Source organism: Tasmannia lanceolata, unplaced genomic scaffold (genome assembly GCF_043159265.1).
Source record: "Tasmannia lanceolata isolate RefF3 unplaced genomic scaffold, GAP_Taslan_0.1 ptg000054l, whole genome shotgun sequence".
Taxonomy (NCBI): Eukaryota; Viridiplantae; Streptophyta; class Magnoliopsida; order Canellales; family Winteraceae; genus Tasmannia; species Tasmannia lanceolata.
This window is the reverse complement of record NW_027518731.1, coordinates 2,205,156-2,219,743: the sequence shown is the minus strand read 5'-3', so window position 1 is coordinate 2,219,743 and position 14,588 is coordinate 2,205,156. Positions and strand designations below refer to the sequence as shown.

The 14,588-nt window shown below is 40.7% G+C and overlaps 1 protein-coding gene and 1 pseudogene across 1 annotated transcript; both read left to right on the top strand.

The window, feature by feature from the left end:
* The first annotated feature begins 1,774 nt into the window (after positions 1-1,774).
* LOC143864762 (pentatricopeptide repeat-containing protein At5g66520 pseudogene) lies at positions 1,775-4,140 on the top strand (annotated as a pseudogene).
* A 4,575-nt stretch (positions 4,141-8,715) lies between these two features.
* Positions 8,716-14,114, top strand: LOC143864737 (endoglucanase 3-like). The gene is made up of 7 exons (XM_077375531.1): positions 8,716-8,974; positions 11,258-11,533; positions 11,620-11,847; positions 12,580-12,729; positions 12,892-13,003; positions 13,379-13,542; positions 13,635-14,114. Exons 1-7 carry the CDS (start codon positions 8,777-8,779, stop codon positions 13,962-13,964), a joined length of 1,458 nt encoding a protein of 485 aa, XP_077231646.1. The 5' UTR covers positions 8,716-8,776; the 3' UTR covers positions 13,965-14,114.
* Positions 14,115-14,588: the final 474 nt, after the last annotated feature.

Sequence of the window (14,588 nt, the reverse complement as noted above, 5' to 3'; positions counted from 1 at the left end):
GATAGACAACACTTATCTCTTCGCATATAGAGTTCCATATGAAATGTGGCTATTGGGCCCACCCATGTGATGGGCTGCTTAATCTGACCATCCATTTGATTGGTCCCATAGTATAGATGCCTCTAATAATGCAAGTGTTATCTGAACCCTCCATTTTGATGGGTCCCATGGCAGAGATGCTATCATCTAACATCGCTGCGGGGATGATTGTAATTTTCACTCTATCTGTGGAAAACAAATGGACGGTCAGGATATGGTTAAGGTGACGGTATTAGTTAAAGTATGTCGAGTAGATGGCTAGGATTGTCCCGTGGGTTGATTTTTGGTTTACTAGATAAACGGTTGAGATTATCTTTATGTGATATGTGTTGGCGTCAATGTGCATGGTTTTGCGTTACAAAATTTTAATCATTTACCAATCATAATTCCAAACCTCAAAAACTCGCTTTACTCGAAACTGAGTTGAGTGCGGTCACCTTAGACGAGTGACTATTGACTCATACAAACTAGAACGTGTTTTCTTCCTTATGTTAAACGGTTGCACAAAAGCCTAGATAGCCTAGGGGTTTTGCTTTGCATTTGGGTGCCATATCAACAAAATCCCTTGTTTGGTTGCCAACATAGCATTAACAAATAGTAGACCACCAGGTATGTCTCCTGATTTAGTCATTGCAAGTCTATTGATGTGTCACCCTTGTCCCCTTACCAAGAAATCCATGCCAAAATCTTAAAAAAAAAAAAAAAGTGGAATTTTGCTTATATTCTTGGGAACATGGTTTTAAATTTCGACCGAAACCAAAATTTTCTGAAATTCCAAATTTCGGCCGAAATTTCGATTAAATGCCATTTTTATTTTAAAAAAATTGGTACAAAATTTCGGCCCGAAATTTTGGATTTCGATGGAGTCCGAAATCGGTACTGGAACCGAAATTTAAAACCTTGCTTGGTAGATTTCGATGGAGTCCAAAATCGGTACCGGAACCGAAATTTAAAACCTCTCTCTCTCTCTCTCTGTGTGTGTGTGTGTGTGTATGTGTGTGTGTGTGTGTGAGATGACAACCCATACCACCATGACAACCAAACACTACTTACCATATTCTATGAGGTAATTTTCATGTAAATCCAATGCTTGTCGCCTCCTTGTTGACTGTTTACACTACTAATCTACAAGGTAAATACTTGCAACCAAATTAACGAGGTATCTATATGGTGTCCGTGTGAAGTCCAATATATTTTTAGAAAGTGCATTGGTCCGCACTTCTTAAAATGATCCAAACCGTTCATTTGATAGGGCATGTAAATAGGTTGTACGACTAGATTTTGTGCACCTTCATAAGGTAGCTATCCCATATAAAGTAAAATTAAGGCCTATAAAAACAAAGAGGATGTTCACCTCCTTCGCGACTCCATGCTTGAGACTTTGTTTCCCAGCCTTGAGGTCACAGGTTCAATACCAGCTTGCCTACCCAAACAAAAAGGATGATTCTTGGGGCACTCAAGTCACGATGGAGATGAACCGGACTCAAACAAACTATCAATGGCCCATCAATCAAATGCGGGACGTGGGGCCCTGTTTTTTGGTTAGTAAGACAAATCCGTACACTAAAAAACAAAATTGCAATGGGGCCCACATTATAAGATGATCCAAACCATTCATTTGTACGCCCTGACTTACCCTAAAAATCATCTCCATAGGATGATCCTAACCATCGAATCAATTGGATGACATTATATATAGGCAGCTCTATAGATACTTAGATAAGAGGGTTCTGATCATCCTTCGGAGATTATTTTTGGGGTAGTAAGACCTATTCAAGTCGGGGTGCAAAAAAAAAAAATGGTTTGGATCATCCAATAATATGGGCTCCACTGTAACGTTGGTGCACTTGCATGTCCTCCTCAAAGCCCTAATATTGATAGACCCATTACATCTTATTCCCAAAACCCTAGCTGCCTTATGATTCATTTGCACACAAATCGTCACCATCTGTTTGCTTTTATGCCGCATTCAAATCCAAAATCCTACTTTCAAAGGAATTTTAAACACAGCCCTATAATCTCAAAGACCTCTTTGACACTTCACCTATGTTCACATGCTTTCATCACCTTCCCTCCATCAAAAGATTCAAAACCTCCCTCTCTCCACTGACTCTGCCCTCCCTCCTAAACACAAATTCAAATAATTCTCACTATTCCACATCACACCATCACCACCCTCTCCTCTCCCACCTCCCACCATGCCCTTCCACTCCCCAAATCAAACAAACCCATGCCCATCTCATCGCCCTCGGCCTCGCCGGAGACGATACAATCACTGGCCGCCTTCTCGCCGCTTGTGCCCTTTCTCCATCACCATCCCCCAATTACTCGCGCGCGATCTTCGACCGCATAGAGAACCCAAATGTGTTTGCTAGGAATAACATAATTCGATGTTACGCCAAGAGTGATATCCCTAGGGAGTCCATGATCTTTTATGGTAACATGTGTAAAAAATATGAACAACCCAACAATTATACCTTTCCTTTCCTTCTACAAGCGTGTAGTAAAGTCCCGGTGATCTTCGAGGGAATGCAAATTCACACCCACATCGTTAAACTCGGCTTTGCCGAAGATGTTTATATCCGAAACGCATTAATTCACTTCTATAGCGCTTGTCACGAAATTGAGGATTCGAGACGGGTCTTTGAAGAGAGTCCCCAATGGCGAGATGTCGTGTCGTGGAATGCAATTCTAGCTGGGTATGCGAAAGTTGGTCGGGCTGATGTTTGTGAAAAACTGTTTGAGGAAATGCCTGAGAGAGATGTGATCTCTTGGAGTACTATGATTATGGGTTATGTACAGGGTGGGCAGCTAGAGAAGGGATTAGAATTGTTTAAAGAGATGAGAGAAAATAGATTATTTCCAAATGAGGCGACGTTGGTCACGGTCCTCTCGGCCTCGGCCCAATTGGGTTTGCTCAAACATGGCCGATTGGTTCATTCTACAATAAAAGCACTAAATTTCCCATGGAGTGTTGCTCTTGGAACCGCGCTAGTTGATATGTATGCCAAATGTGGGTGCATAGAGATGTCTAGAGAAGTGTTTGATGAAATGCCCCAAAGAGATGTTTTTGCATGGAATGCCATGATATGTGGGTTGGCCACTCATGGCCTTGGCGAAGAAGCACTTGTGCTCTTCCAGAGGTTCATTTGTGAAGGACTCCGTCCCGTTAATGTAACCTTTGTTGGGGTCTTGAATGCATGTAGCCGTGCAGGTTTGGTTGAGAAGGGCCGACACTATTTTGACTCAATGAAAGAGGATTATGGCATCGAGCCCGAGATGGAGCATTACGGTTGCATAGTCGATCTTTTAGGTCGTGCAGGATTCGTCTCCGAAGCCCTTGAATTGATTGAAAATATGACAGTCCCGCCAGACCCGGTCTTGTGGGGAACCCTATTAGGGGCATGTAAGATACATGGGTTAGTAGACTTAGGTGAGACCATAGGGAAAAAAGCCATTGAAATGGAGCCTGCCCATGATGGGCACTATGTTTTACTAGCTAGTATTTATGCCAAAGCAAGGAAATGGGATGATGTTATTAAGATAAGGAGATTGATGGTTAATAGAGGAGCTAATAAGGTTGCAGGTTGGAGCTTGATTGAAGCTCAAGGGAGCGTTCATCGGTTTGTTGCCGGAGATAGAGAGCACGAACGATCGGCAGAGATCTATGAGATGCTCGGAGAGGTCGGAAAAAGGTTGGTGAGTGCAGGGTACTCGCCGGATTTATCGCCGGTGTTGCATGATATAGGGGAGGAGGAGAAGGAGAATGTGATTAGGGAGCATAGTGAGAGGTTGGCTATTGCTTTTGGTTTATTGGTGACTGAGGAAGGGGGTGTGATTAGAATTGTGAAGAATTTGAGGGTTTGTGGGGATTGTCATGAGGTGAGTAAGTTGATTTCTAAAGTGTTTGGGAGGGAGATTGTGGTGAGGGATGGCAGTAGGTTTCACCACTTTAAAGAGGGGAAATGCTCTTGTTTTGATTATTGGTGAAGGAAATTCTCATTATCAAACTCTCCAAAATCTACTTTGATAGTACTCTCTCAAGAGACACATAGGCCACCTGGTGATACCTTCTAAAATTATTCTAAACTCATTGTAAGATGATCAAAGCTCAGCTTCCCCATGGGCCATGGCGTTCACCACTGCATCAGGGCCCAATTGGAAAGTGTGGAGTCACGATTTGATAGGCTTACGGACTACCGTCTAGCTAATGGGTCTACCTTGGGTTTATTCCATAAGAGGAAATGATCTATTTCCGCCTACGGAGTGTCAATGGGCCAGATCAGCCCAACCCACATGCTAATGGGAATGAAGTTTTATCTTGAGCTTAAGCTTGATTCAATAAAATGTCTACAATCCCTGTTCACTTGTCATCATTAAAATCCTTTTTGCTTGTTCTTTGCTTAATGACATATGGGAGCCCAATGAGATTAGACACAATAGAAGGAATCGGCATTCTCTTTTACGGATATCTCTTCCTTTTGTTACCTGAGTAGCTCCCGTGAGATTAATCACTACACTTGTCACGAGATCTCTTTTCAATTTTTGAAGAATCTCTCCTTACAAATTTCTTTATAACTCTCCCTATCAACTCAACTCAACAAAGCCTTTGTCCAAAATTAGTTGGGGTCGGCTAAATGAATCCTTCAGAAAAAAAAAAATTATGAAGGAGGTAAAAGGAATCTACCCAGCTCTAATCCTACTTCTAGTTGGGTTCTTCTACGTGGATCATTTTCTTCCATTCTATCCTATCCGTAAAAGAGAACTCTCCCCATCAACGAATAAAAAATATGGATTCATCATACGCCTCCAATTCAAATTGGACTCATTAGATGGGTCAAGAATGCAATTTTGGATTTGAAATATGCTTCACTTGCCCATTCATGGGAGAGATGTCAAGATATAGAATTTGAAATGTTACACGTTTTGGGAATCCTAATTTATTATACAAGGAAAGATTTTTGAAAGAGATTCCCAACCTATACAAGGCAATGGATTGAAAGTGGTAACGCCCATATTTTGTAATATGTCAAGGCATGGAGAAATTGTCATCAATAAATTCATTTGCAAGATTGGCACCAATGTATATTTGGAAAGATGCTCTAGGGCATCAATCTCCTAGCATGATTGAGGCCACCATCAGATCCATTAACAAGATGCCTCAAATTCAAAGTAGCAATCCATCCATGTGAGTTTTTGTTTGTTCCTTTTTAAAACCTCTTACTTCCTACATCTTATAGCATTGTTCATCAATTCCCTACATTTGTCTAGGGTTTTAACGAATTCTTTTGTTGTTTGGGCTTAGAAAAAACTTCCTTCAAATTTTTTAGCGAGAGTACAAAATAAGGGACTAAATGGGTGTAAGCCAAATCAATACCCTTAATTTGTAACCTATTCTTTAGTACCTTGAGAGTGTGGCTTAAGGTAACATTACAGCCTCAAAATGATGAAACAGTTGCCAACTGATGTTGTACCTCTCCACAACCCTCTTTAAAATACATGTTGGCCCTACGAATGAAATGTTAGATCAGTATAAAAGAATGTTGCAATTAGGGCTGCAAGTTGGGTTGGGTCGGGTTTTTCAAAACCCTAGCCCAATCCCGGATCCCATTATCTCGGCCCTGACCCACCTTGACCCTGAGTCAGGGCCGAAAAACCTCAACCCATTACCCGCCCTACAGGGCTCAGTACTGGCCCTGGCCCGCCCTGATTGGCCCTAATTGGGCAGGCCCGGCCCGGCCTGGCCCTAATTGACCCTAGTGCAAATACCTGTTAAGAGTGCCAAAAATAAAGCAACCACTTATCATATGGAACAAAATGATCAATAAACAGAGAAAGGGAACAAAATAAGACAATATGAATTCAACAACATGACGGGCAACAGAGACAATTAATAATAATAATAATCTAAAGAAACATCAATCCAAGATAATAGAAAGCATTAGCAAAAGAAACATGCACAGATGGTTCAATTATATAATAGAAAACTTAGGGTCGGGCCGGGTCAGGGTACCCGAGGCATTAACCCAGAACCCAACCCGACCTGAGTCAGGGTCTAAAAAAATGAACCATGACCCGCCCTCAGGGTTGGAAAATCCAGCCCTGACCCTGTTCGGGCTCAGGGCGGGTCACGGCGGGTTAGGGCTGACAGGGCCAAACTTGCACCCCTAGTTGCAATGGGAAAAAAATGTCATTTCAATTGATTAGGGAACTCAGCAAAATTACTTGCAGAAATGGGCATGGTGGAAACCCTAAAGAATCATTTGCATAAGATAAAAAACAAAAACTATTGAAGTTGAGCATGCACATAAGATGTACCACCTTTGATTGATCCCAAACATCCATTTTGTAGGAATAGGACGAAATTGGTTGGCACATTACAGTCACTATATCAATGATCTTGTTTTGTAGAGCTTTGATACCCGATCGTGAACTGTCCAAGTCTCTTGCTGGCAGGATTATGCCACATGACGAGTAATGCCCAATTGGGTTCACCCCATCATAAACGATTGATTTATTTTACATTTAAAACAATAAACTTCCCTTGAAGTGTACCTCTTGGTGCGGCATTAGACCATTTATATAAAAAATGTGGGAGCATAGGGACTATATAGAAGTGTTTGATGAAATGCACCTCTCTCTCTCTCTCTCTCTCTCTCTCTCTCTCTCTCTCTCTCTCTCTCTCTCTCTCTCTCTCTCTCTCTCTCTCAGAACAAGGTTTTAAATTTCGGTTTCGGTACCGATTTCGAACCCCACTGAAATCCGAAATTTGGTATTTTGGCTCGATATTTCGGACCAAATTTCTGAAATTTCGGCCGAAATTTTGTAACATTTAAAAAAAAATAAAAAAATGGCATTTTCTCGAAATTTCTGAAATTTCGGACCAAAATTCCGGATTTTTGGCCGAAATTTGGAATTTCGTGAAATTTCCAATTTCGGGAAATTTCCAATTTCGGGAAATTTCAGTTTTGGTCCCCACCGGTCGAAATTTAAAACCGTGTGTGTGTGAGAGAGAGAGAGAGAGAGAGAGAGAGAGAGATTTAGTCACAACTAATTACAATGGGATCCACATCCAATTTGATCATATGGCATAATGATTAAAGCTCCAGTTTCAAATCTACTAAAGGCACCCCTAAGCTCCAACATCTAGTCAAAATGGCCCCCTCTAACTTCAATCATTCATCTCATGACTTTTAAATTGTTGAAATCAACAACTTTATGCTTCAAAGTTCACAGAGAATCCAAGGGAGGAAGTTGATCAAACACCCTTTGGATGTGGGGGGACGAATTTTTCTTGGAAAATAACTTTCCTTGAAAAAAATGAGTTTTCTAGCATTTGTCCAACTTATTCCTAACGTAATTTTTTTTCAGTACAAAAAAATTTCCTCATTTTTGAATTTTTTTTCCACACAAAAAATCCATGATAAACCTTACACCAGAGCGTCATCTTTTTTTTTTTATTATCGGTAAGCTGGTGTTTGGCAGGAACCCTACAAGTACATTAATCAGAGATATAAGAATCACAAACTCACATAGGTGTCCCCGAATCTATCTACTGATACAATATTCGGTATTAAGAGTATAAAAGATTATTTAACGTCATCTCCAACAGCTTCAGCTTTGGAGTAATTGATTGTTTAACGTTAGAAACTCACATGGTATCAATTGGCCTAGGTTCGAAATACCTTGATATTAAAAATTCACATGAAATGGCCAACCCAAAAGACGGGCCACACGTGAGGGGGAGTGTTAAAGTATAAAAGATTAAATAACGTCGTCTCCAACAGCTTAAGCATTTGGCATTATTGGTTATTTCACATAAGGTCACTTGTAGGTTGCCTTCAATTGATTTTGGACGAGAGGTTCGCTGCAGAATTTGCTTCCCTCTAAATATGTGTTACTCTCAGTGATAAGAGTTTACTGTGATTTTCTTTGACCTTTGCAAGTAGCAAGTAGTGATGTCTTCCTCCAAGTACACTTATAGCTTCCATTGGTTACATTCAGTGCAAGGAATGAATTTGATTCTATCCATATGTCGTCAATTTATTGCAAGGCAGATTCCTTGAGAAATGGCATTGAGCTCTGGAGCATAAATCTCTAAAAATAAGTGTCTATGGAGAACATTTCTGGGAGAAACCCCAATGAGTCCCTAATTGTCCCTGTTCGGCTCGAAACTCCCTATCTGGGCACGGCCTATTTAAGTGGCCCAACAAATGGACGGTTTGGATCATCCTATGAAGTGTTAATAAAACGTAGTGCAAATTATCAAACAAGGGAGTGCACATACCGTTTCACACTCCCCACCACAAAAAAAAAGAAAAAGAAAAAGGTAACGTACACATGAAATAAATTTGAACTTTTGGCGCCGTTACCTTAGCATGATACACGGGCAAAAGCGCGCTATCTGCGGTTCATGGAGTAAAGAAAAACGGAAAAAGTAACCGCTAGTCTCGCGCCTTTTCGCCTCATTTTCTTCAAAAGAAGGAAAAAGAACACCATCTTTTCCCATTGGACGAGGCATTTGTAGCCAATTGTCGGGTATAATCCTAGCACAAATGACATGTGAAAATAATAAATAGAGTAGATAAAATTGCATGAATAAAATTCAAAAAATCAACATGAGAAAAAGCCAAGATTTGCGCTATGGTTGAATGGGTTTTTTCTTCTATAAAAATCAAAGAATCACAATCTCGTGTACTAACAAGTAGCCAAATTTTCAGCTTGTAAGTGGGTGGCCATGGCATCTTTTCATTTTCTCTTCTTCTTATTCTTCTCTTTCTTCGTGGTTTGTGATGTCCATGGCTACCCGAATTATGGAGACGCCTTAGCAAAATCGATATTGTTCTTCGAGGGCCAAAGGTCCGGCAGGCTTCCGGCAGACCAGAAAATCACATGGAGATCGAACTCCGGGATCTCGGATGGCTCAAATGCACACGTATGTTTCAACACAATCATGCTTGCATAAGACCCATTGTTTTAGTTTAACTGGTTAGCTCTTTTATTGTTTTAGTTTAGGAAGGCCCTTATTTTGGAGTCGATGACCCCTACTCCCTTAGTCCGAACCATCAGGATGTGGGCAGCCGCGGAGCTAGGAATTTACAGTTGGGGGTGGACTAATTTATACTTTGCCTTGGGGGCCGTGGCCACAAAATTCCTTTGCCTGTATTGGTCATTGGGCTAGGGAATAGAGATGACAAAGGGATTTTGCCAGTCATTGGGGCGCCATGGCCCCCATGCTATATGTGGGCTGATTTGTGCCGCCTTTGTTTTCTAAAATTGTCCAATTGTACTCAAATGTACTTTGATGGACCGTTAGGATTGCCCAATCAGTATGATCTTCGTATTTTGGACCCTTCAAGGTGTGGTCTATTAGTTAATAAATAATAGTGGGGAAGTGATCTGTTCGCCCCCTTTTCTTACTTGGGGCAACCCACTCTAGTGTGTTTATGCTACTCTTTTACACTAGAGTCGGCTGTCCCAGTTAGAAAAAGGGGCGAATATATCATTGCCCAATATTAGTGACATGAAGAAGAAAGGGAAGTATTGTATTTAATAAGTAGGTATCCTTTCTCCTTTGCCTAACATTCATCAAAAGGTGGATTAGTTTACATGGCTACGTATTTTGGTAATATTATCTAACATGGATAGTTTGGTCATTTTATAAAGTTCATTGGGATAAATTCACTGCTTGAGGATAAATTCACCCCCTGTAACATTTTTCTTTTCCTTTAAAACTTAACAAATAACATTAAGGGGGGCGGTGGGGGGGATTTTATCCATCAGGGGGGGGGGGAATATCATTCCCCTTAAATGAATAAGACAAAATCTGAAAAAGTGCCCCGCTATTCTCATACAAATTCTAAGAATAGCCACCTCAGAACAGCCTGTGTGGCTGTTCTCTCCTGCAAAAGTGGCCTGTGAAATGGCTTTCCGCAAACTTGCCAACCGAATCCGAATCCCATATTTATTTCTAGGAGTTTCAGGCCTTAATTCTTGTTGTGTCTATGGCTAAAGGTTATTTTGCCCGTGTTGGATGGCCCAAAAATGCATGAATGGGCCTTAAGGCTCTGTTCATTTGTTTTTCCGGGAAAGGAAAAGAAAAGGTTTCCCGGGAATCTGACGTGGCATTAGGAAAAGAAATCCAGGGAAACTGTGTAGGAAAAGGTTTCCCGCGCCTGTTCACGTGCTCAGGAACTGTGCAGGAAAAGGTTTTCCGAGAAACTGCTTACCCACCTTTTTTCATTAGTTTTCCCAGGAAAGCAAATCTGACCAAAATAGTGGGATTTGGTTTTTCACACTTGTGAGAAAAGAGACATTTTCACATCATTTTTGGCAATTCCCATATCATTATTTGACATTTTCCACCTAGGCTTGTTACTTTCTCAGGAAAGCAAGTGAACGCCAGAATTCTGTCTTGTCAATATCTTGTCAAGGAAAAAAGAGGCTGTTTTCTAGGGATCTACTTTCCCGGGAATGCAAGTGAACAGAGCCTAACAGCTGATCAGCCCCAACCCATAATCGTAAAGGCCCAAGTATCTATTAAAGTACATTTCAATGGTAACTGATCAATTGATCCTAACCATCCAATCAATAGATTTTGTACCAGACTATTGTCCACTTTACTGGATCATCTCTAGTAGATTTATACAAACCATGTGTAAATAGACATTGGGATATACTACTAGGCCCAGGCCCAGGTCCAGGTCCAATATGCCTTCATTTGGTAACTATGCCCAGGCCCTGATTAGGACTCCTTATGTCAAGCTTAGGGTAGCCATACATCTGATGGTCCATGTTCAAATATTTAGGTTTGAAAGCGTATTTTGGTCAGTATAAAAACTCTAAGTAGTATTCCACTTAAAACTTTTACAATGAAAACACTATGTTTTTTTTAGCTAGGCAAACATTTTAAACACGTTTAAAACGCATTTTAAACATTTTAAACACATTTTTTGGCCAACTTTCCAATTGTACCCCCCCCCCCCAACATATTTAGTAATCGACAAAACTTTAAACTCATTTTCTTGTGTTTCCATTTTTTTGGGAACCAATCCCATATTAAACTTGAATTTTTGACGTCCCCCTTTTTCGTCGAATCACGTTTCGTTTTGCTAACTATAGTTAGTACATATGAATTTATCATTTACTGTTATAATTACCAAAATACCCTTTAGTACCAAAATAACCCTAATGGCTCTATTCTGACTTTCATCCATAGGTAGACCTAACCGGCGGCTACTATGACGCCGGCGACAACGTAAAGTTCGGTTTCCCCATGGCATTCACCACCACCATGCTCTCATGGAGTGCAATCGAGTATGGAAAGCGAATGGGGACTCAATTAGAAAGTGTCCAAGTGGCGATCCGATGGGCCACAGACTACCTTCTAAAAGCGGCCAATACCACTCCTAACAAACTCTATGTGGGTGTCGGAGATCCGAACTCCGATCACCGGTGCTGGGAGCGTCCCGAGGATATGGACACCCCCCGTTCGGTATTGTCACGATCCTAATACAGATTTTTTATATTGACCGAAATACCCTTACTAAAATAAAAAATTACTAATTGGGGGTATTTCAGGTATACTCGGTCTCGCCGGAAAATCCTGGCTCCGATGTGGCAGCGGAGACTGCGGCCGCTCTAGCGGCTGCTTCTATTGTGTTTCGAAAGACCGATCCACAGTACTCGAAGATTCTTTTGAAGACTTCGAAGAAGGTGATGGAGTTCGCAATGACTTATAGAGGTGCTTATAGTGACTCTCTCGGCTCGGCCGTGTGCCCGTTCTATTGCTCGTATTCCGGATATAAGGTACGTATGAAAAGTATCATTATATTAAAGCATAATTCTAAAATTAGACTACTAAGTTGGGTGTTTTAGTACCAAGTATTATGGTATCAATACATCTAAGCTAAGGTGTTTTAGTCGTTTCCAATCTATCAAAAGGAAATTATATGTCCCCACACGGGCCTGACCCTTTCTAAGCACTTTTCTAGTTGAGTGTTGGCAGTTTTTTGTGAATGTAACATTCGTTGACACCTAAAGAAATATAAGATTAGTGAAAGGAGTACCATTATTAAACCAAGGGGATACTAATTGTATCTAAGCTAGGGTATTTTAGTCTTTTCCCATTTTGTTATAAGGAATTGAAATTACATCTCCCTTGTTTTGATAATGGCACTCATCATTTTCTAAGCACTTTTATAATTAGGTGGTGGCAGTTTTTCTAGAATGTAACATTCATTGCCCACTAAGGTTGCATTCTGCAACCATTCTCTTGATTCTCATTCTAGGTTAATGATGAGTTGGAAAATAAAGGAAAAAAATCCATACTGAAAATATTACTTTTTACCCTTGTTTTCGAGCCTCATCCCATGCTCTCCTCAATCACCACACCTCAAAACTATCTTTTTCTCAAGTCTTTCTGCCCATCTCTTACACAAGCTAAACAGGTTTTAACTTTTTTTTTTCATGGCAGCCAAACATGCCCTAAATCACATTTTGTTAATCAAATAAGGGAGATTTTCGTGTTTTTTTTACCAGGATGAATTGCTCTGGGGAGCTTCATGGTTGCTACGAGCGACGAACGATGGTTCCTATTTTGCCTTTCTGAAATCATTGGGAGCCAACGACGATACCGACATTTTCAGTTGGGATAACAAATATGCCGGTGCTCGTGTTCTTCTATCAAGGGTACACTGCTAAAATTGAATTAGAGATAATGATAGGGTTACAGAAGTTCAATCCCAGCTTAACAAGCCAAAAAAATATTTTTTCAGGTCAGTGTTGAACGTAAGGGTATTTTGGTCATTTTAAAGAATACTAATGCATATATAGTTTTTACTATTTTTGTAGCAAGCTTTGGTGAACAAGGACAAGACCTTTGAATCATTCAGAGTCCAAGCTGAGGACTTCATGTGCAACATTCTACCCAATTCTCCCACTTCAAAAACCCAATACACACCTGGTAAGAAAATTCAATATTTGTTAATTAATTTCTAAAAAATCATTTTAATTATTGGTCTTAGGCATCTATTTAAAGACCAATAATCAGATGGATGGGATCATTCGATCTGTCGGTAGGGTCCAAAAAGTCGATCACAGATATCACTCCCACCCTCTCAACTCTCTCCATCTCTCACAACTGGCCCCACAAATATTCCATGGAATATTTTTTTCATGGCAGCCAAACATGGGGCCATAGGCTTTCAGGTCATTGGGTTCTCACTAATGTTTACGTTACTCAAGCCGATATTCTCGCTCTTGCTAACTAACTAATTGATTAATTAATTATAGGATTATCAGATTTTTATTTTATTTTATTTTTTTGGATTGATATCAGGAGGGCTTATGTACAAATTAAGCGAGAGTAATCTCCAATATGTGACTTCCATAACCTTCTTGCTCTCTACCTATGCGAAGTTCATGATGGCCTCTAGCCACACCTTCAACTGTGGGTCCACCTTAGTCACACCAGACACCCTAAGAAACTTAGCCAAGAAACAGGCAAGTTAACCATCTAACTAAGCTAAATTACATAATTCACGGGCCATCTTAATTTGCGCCATCTCAACGGGTTTGTTACATTAACTCTACAGGTGGACTACATTCTTGGGGAGAACCCTTTGAAGATGTCCTACATGGTAGGGTATGGAGACCGGTTTCCTGTACGGATTCACCACAGAGGGTCTTCTCTACCGTCTCTGGTGAGCCACCATAATGCCATAGGGTGCGAGGGCGGGTTCCAACCCTTCTTCTATTCGGGAAATCCTAACCCGAACATCTTAACTGGGGCCATAGTCGGTGGGCCAGATCAGAATGACAACTACCCTGATGATCGGGCCGACTACAGCCACTCCGAACCTGCCACATATATCAATGCCGCCTTGGTGGGCCCCTTGGCTTACTTGGTTGGGAGCTACCATTGATCAAGTTGGTTCTGTTGGTGATCTCTTTGGATCAGAATTTGCTTGCCTTTGTTGTTTGTACTTCCTCTCTTTCAATGAAAACCATGAAAGAATTGTGAAGAATGTTGTTAGGCGTTTAAATACTGTTAAATGATTATTATATACATTGCATGTTTTTCATTTATAACAATTTGATGGGGCTCATTTGTAGAAATGGTGAAACCAGCCTAAGAACAGATGAGGCACAGCCAAGTATTTCAGGTGGACCTACTCTATTGGTAAAGGGATGATGCTGTCTTATCCTTGGGGTGTTAACGGTCTGGATTAATCGGATCCTCATGCTAATCAGATCCTACAGTTTATCTTGTAATAAAATCGGATTCATATTCAAGCTACTCATATTTGGGTCAAATCTGCGATTTGAGACCAACTCACTGACACCCCCTATCCCATATATCTTACTTGAGAGATATTTAGGCCCTTTTTGGATCATTTAGAACCATCGGACCATATAGGTCCATGGACCGTCTAGGTCCATTGACAACCCATAAGATCAACATTAACAAAACTCAACCACGGAACTGACCTACCAACAATTTTCTTCCACGTGTAACATCAAGTTCCTCCATTTTGTGAGCCAAGAGT

Bases quoted from the DNA above. Each gene is read 5' to 3' on its own strand.
- LOC143864737 (XM_077375531.1), top strand. From the start codon at position 8,777: ATGGCATCTTTTCATTTTCTCTTCTTCTTATTCTTCTCTTTCTTCGTG. The intron at 13,004-13,378 runs GTAAGAAAATTC...GATTGATATCAG, and splicing joins AAAAACCCAATACACACCTG to GAGGGCTTATGTACAAATTA. The intron at 13,543-13,634 runs GCAAGTTAACCA...TTAACTCTACAG, and splicing joins GAAACTTAGCCAAGAAACAG to GTGGACTACATTCTTGGGGA.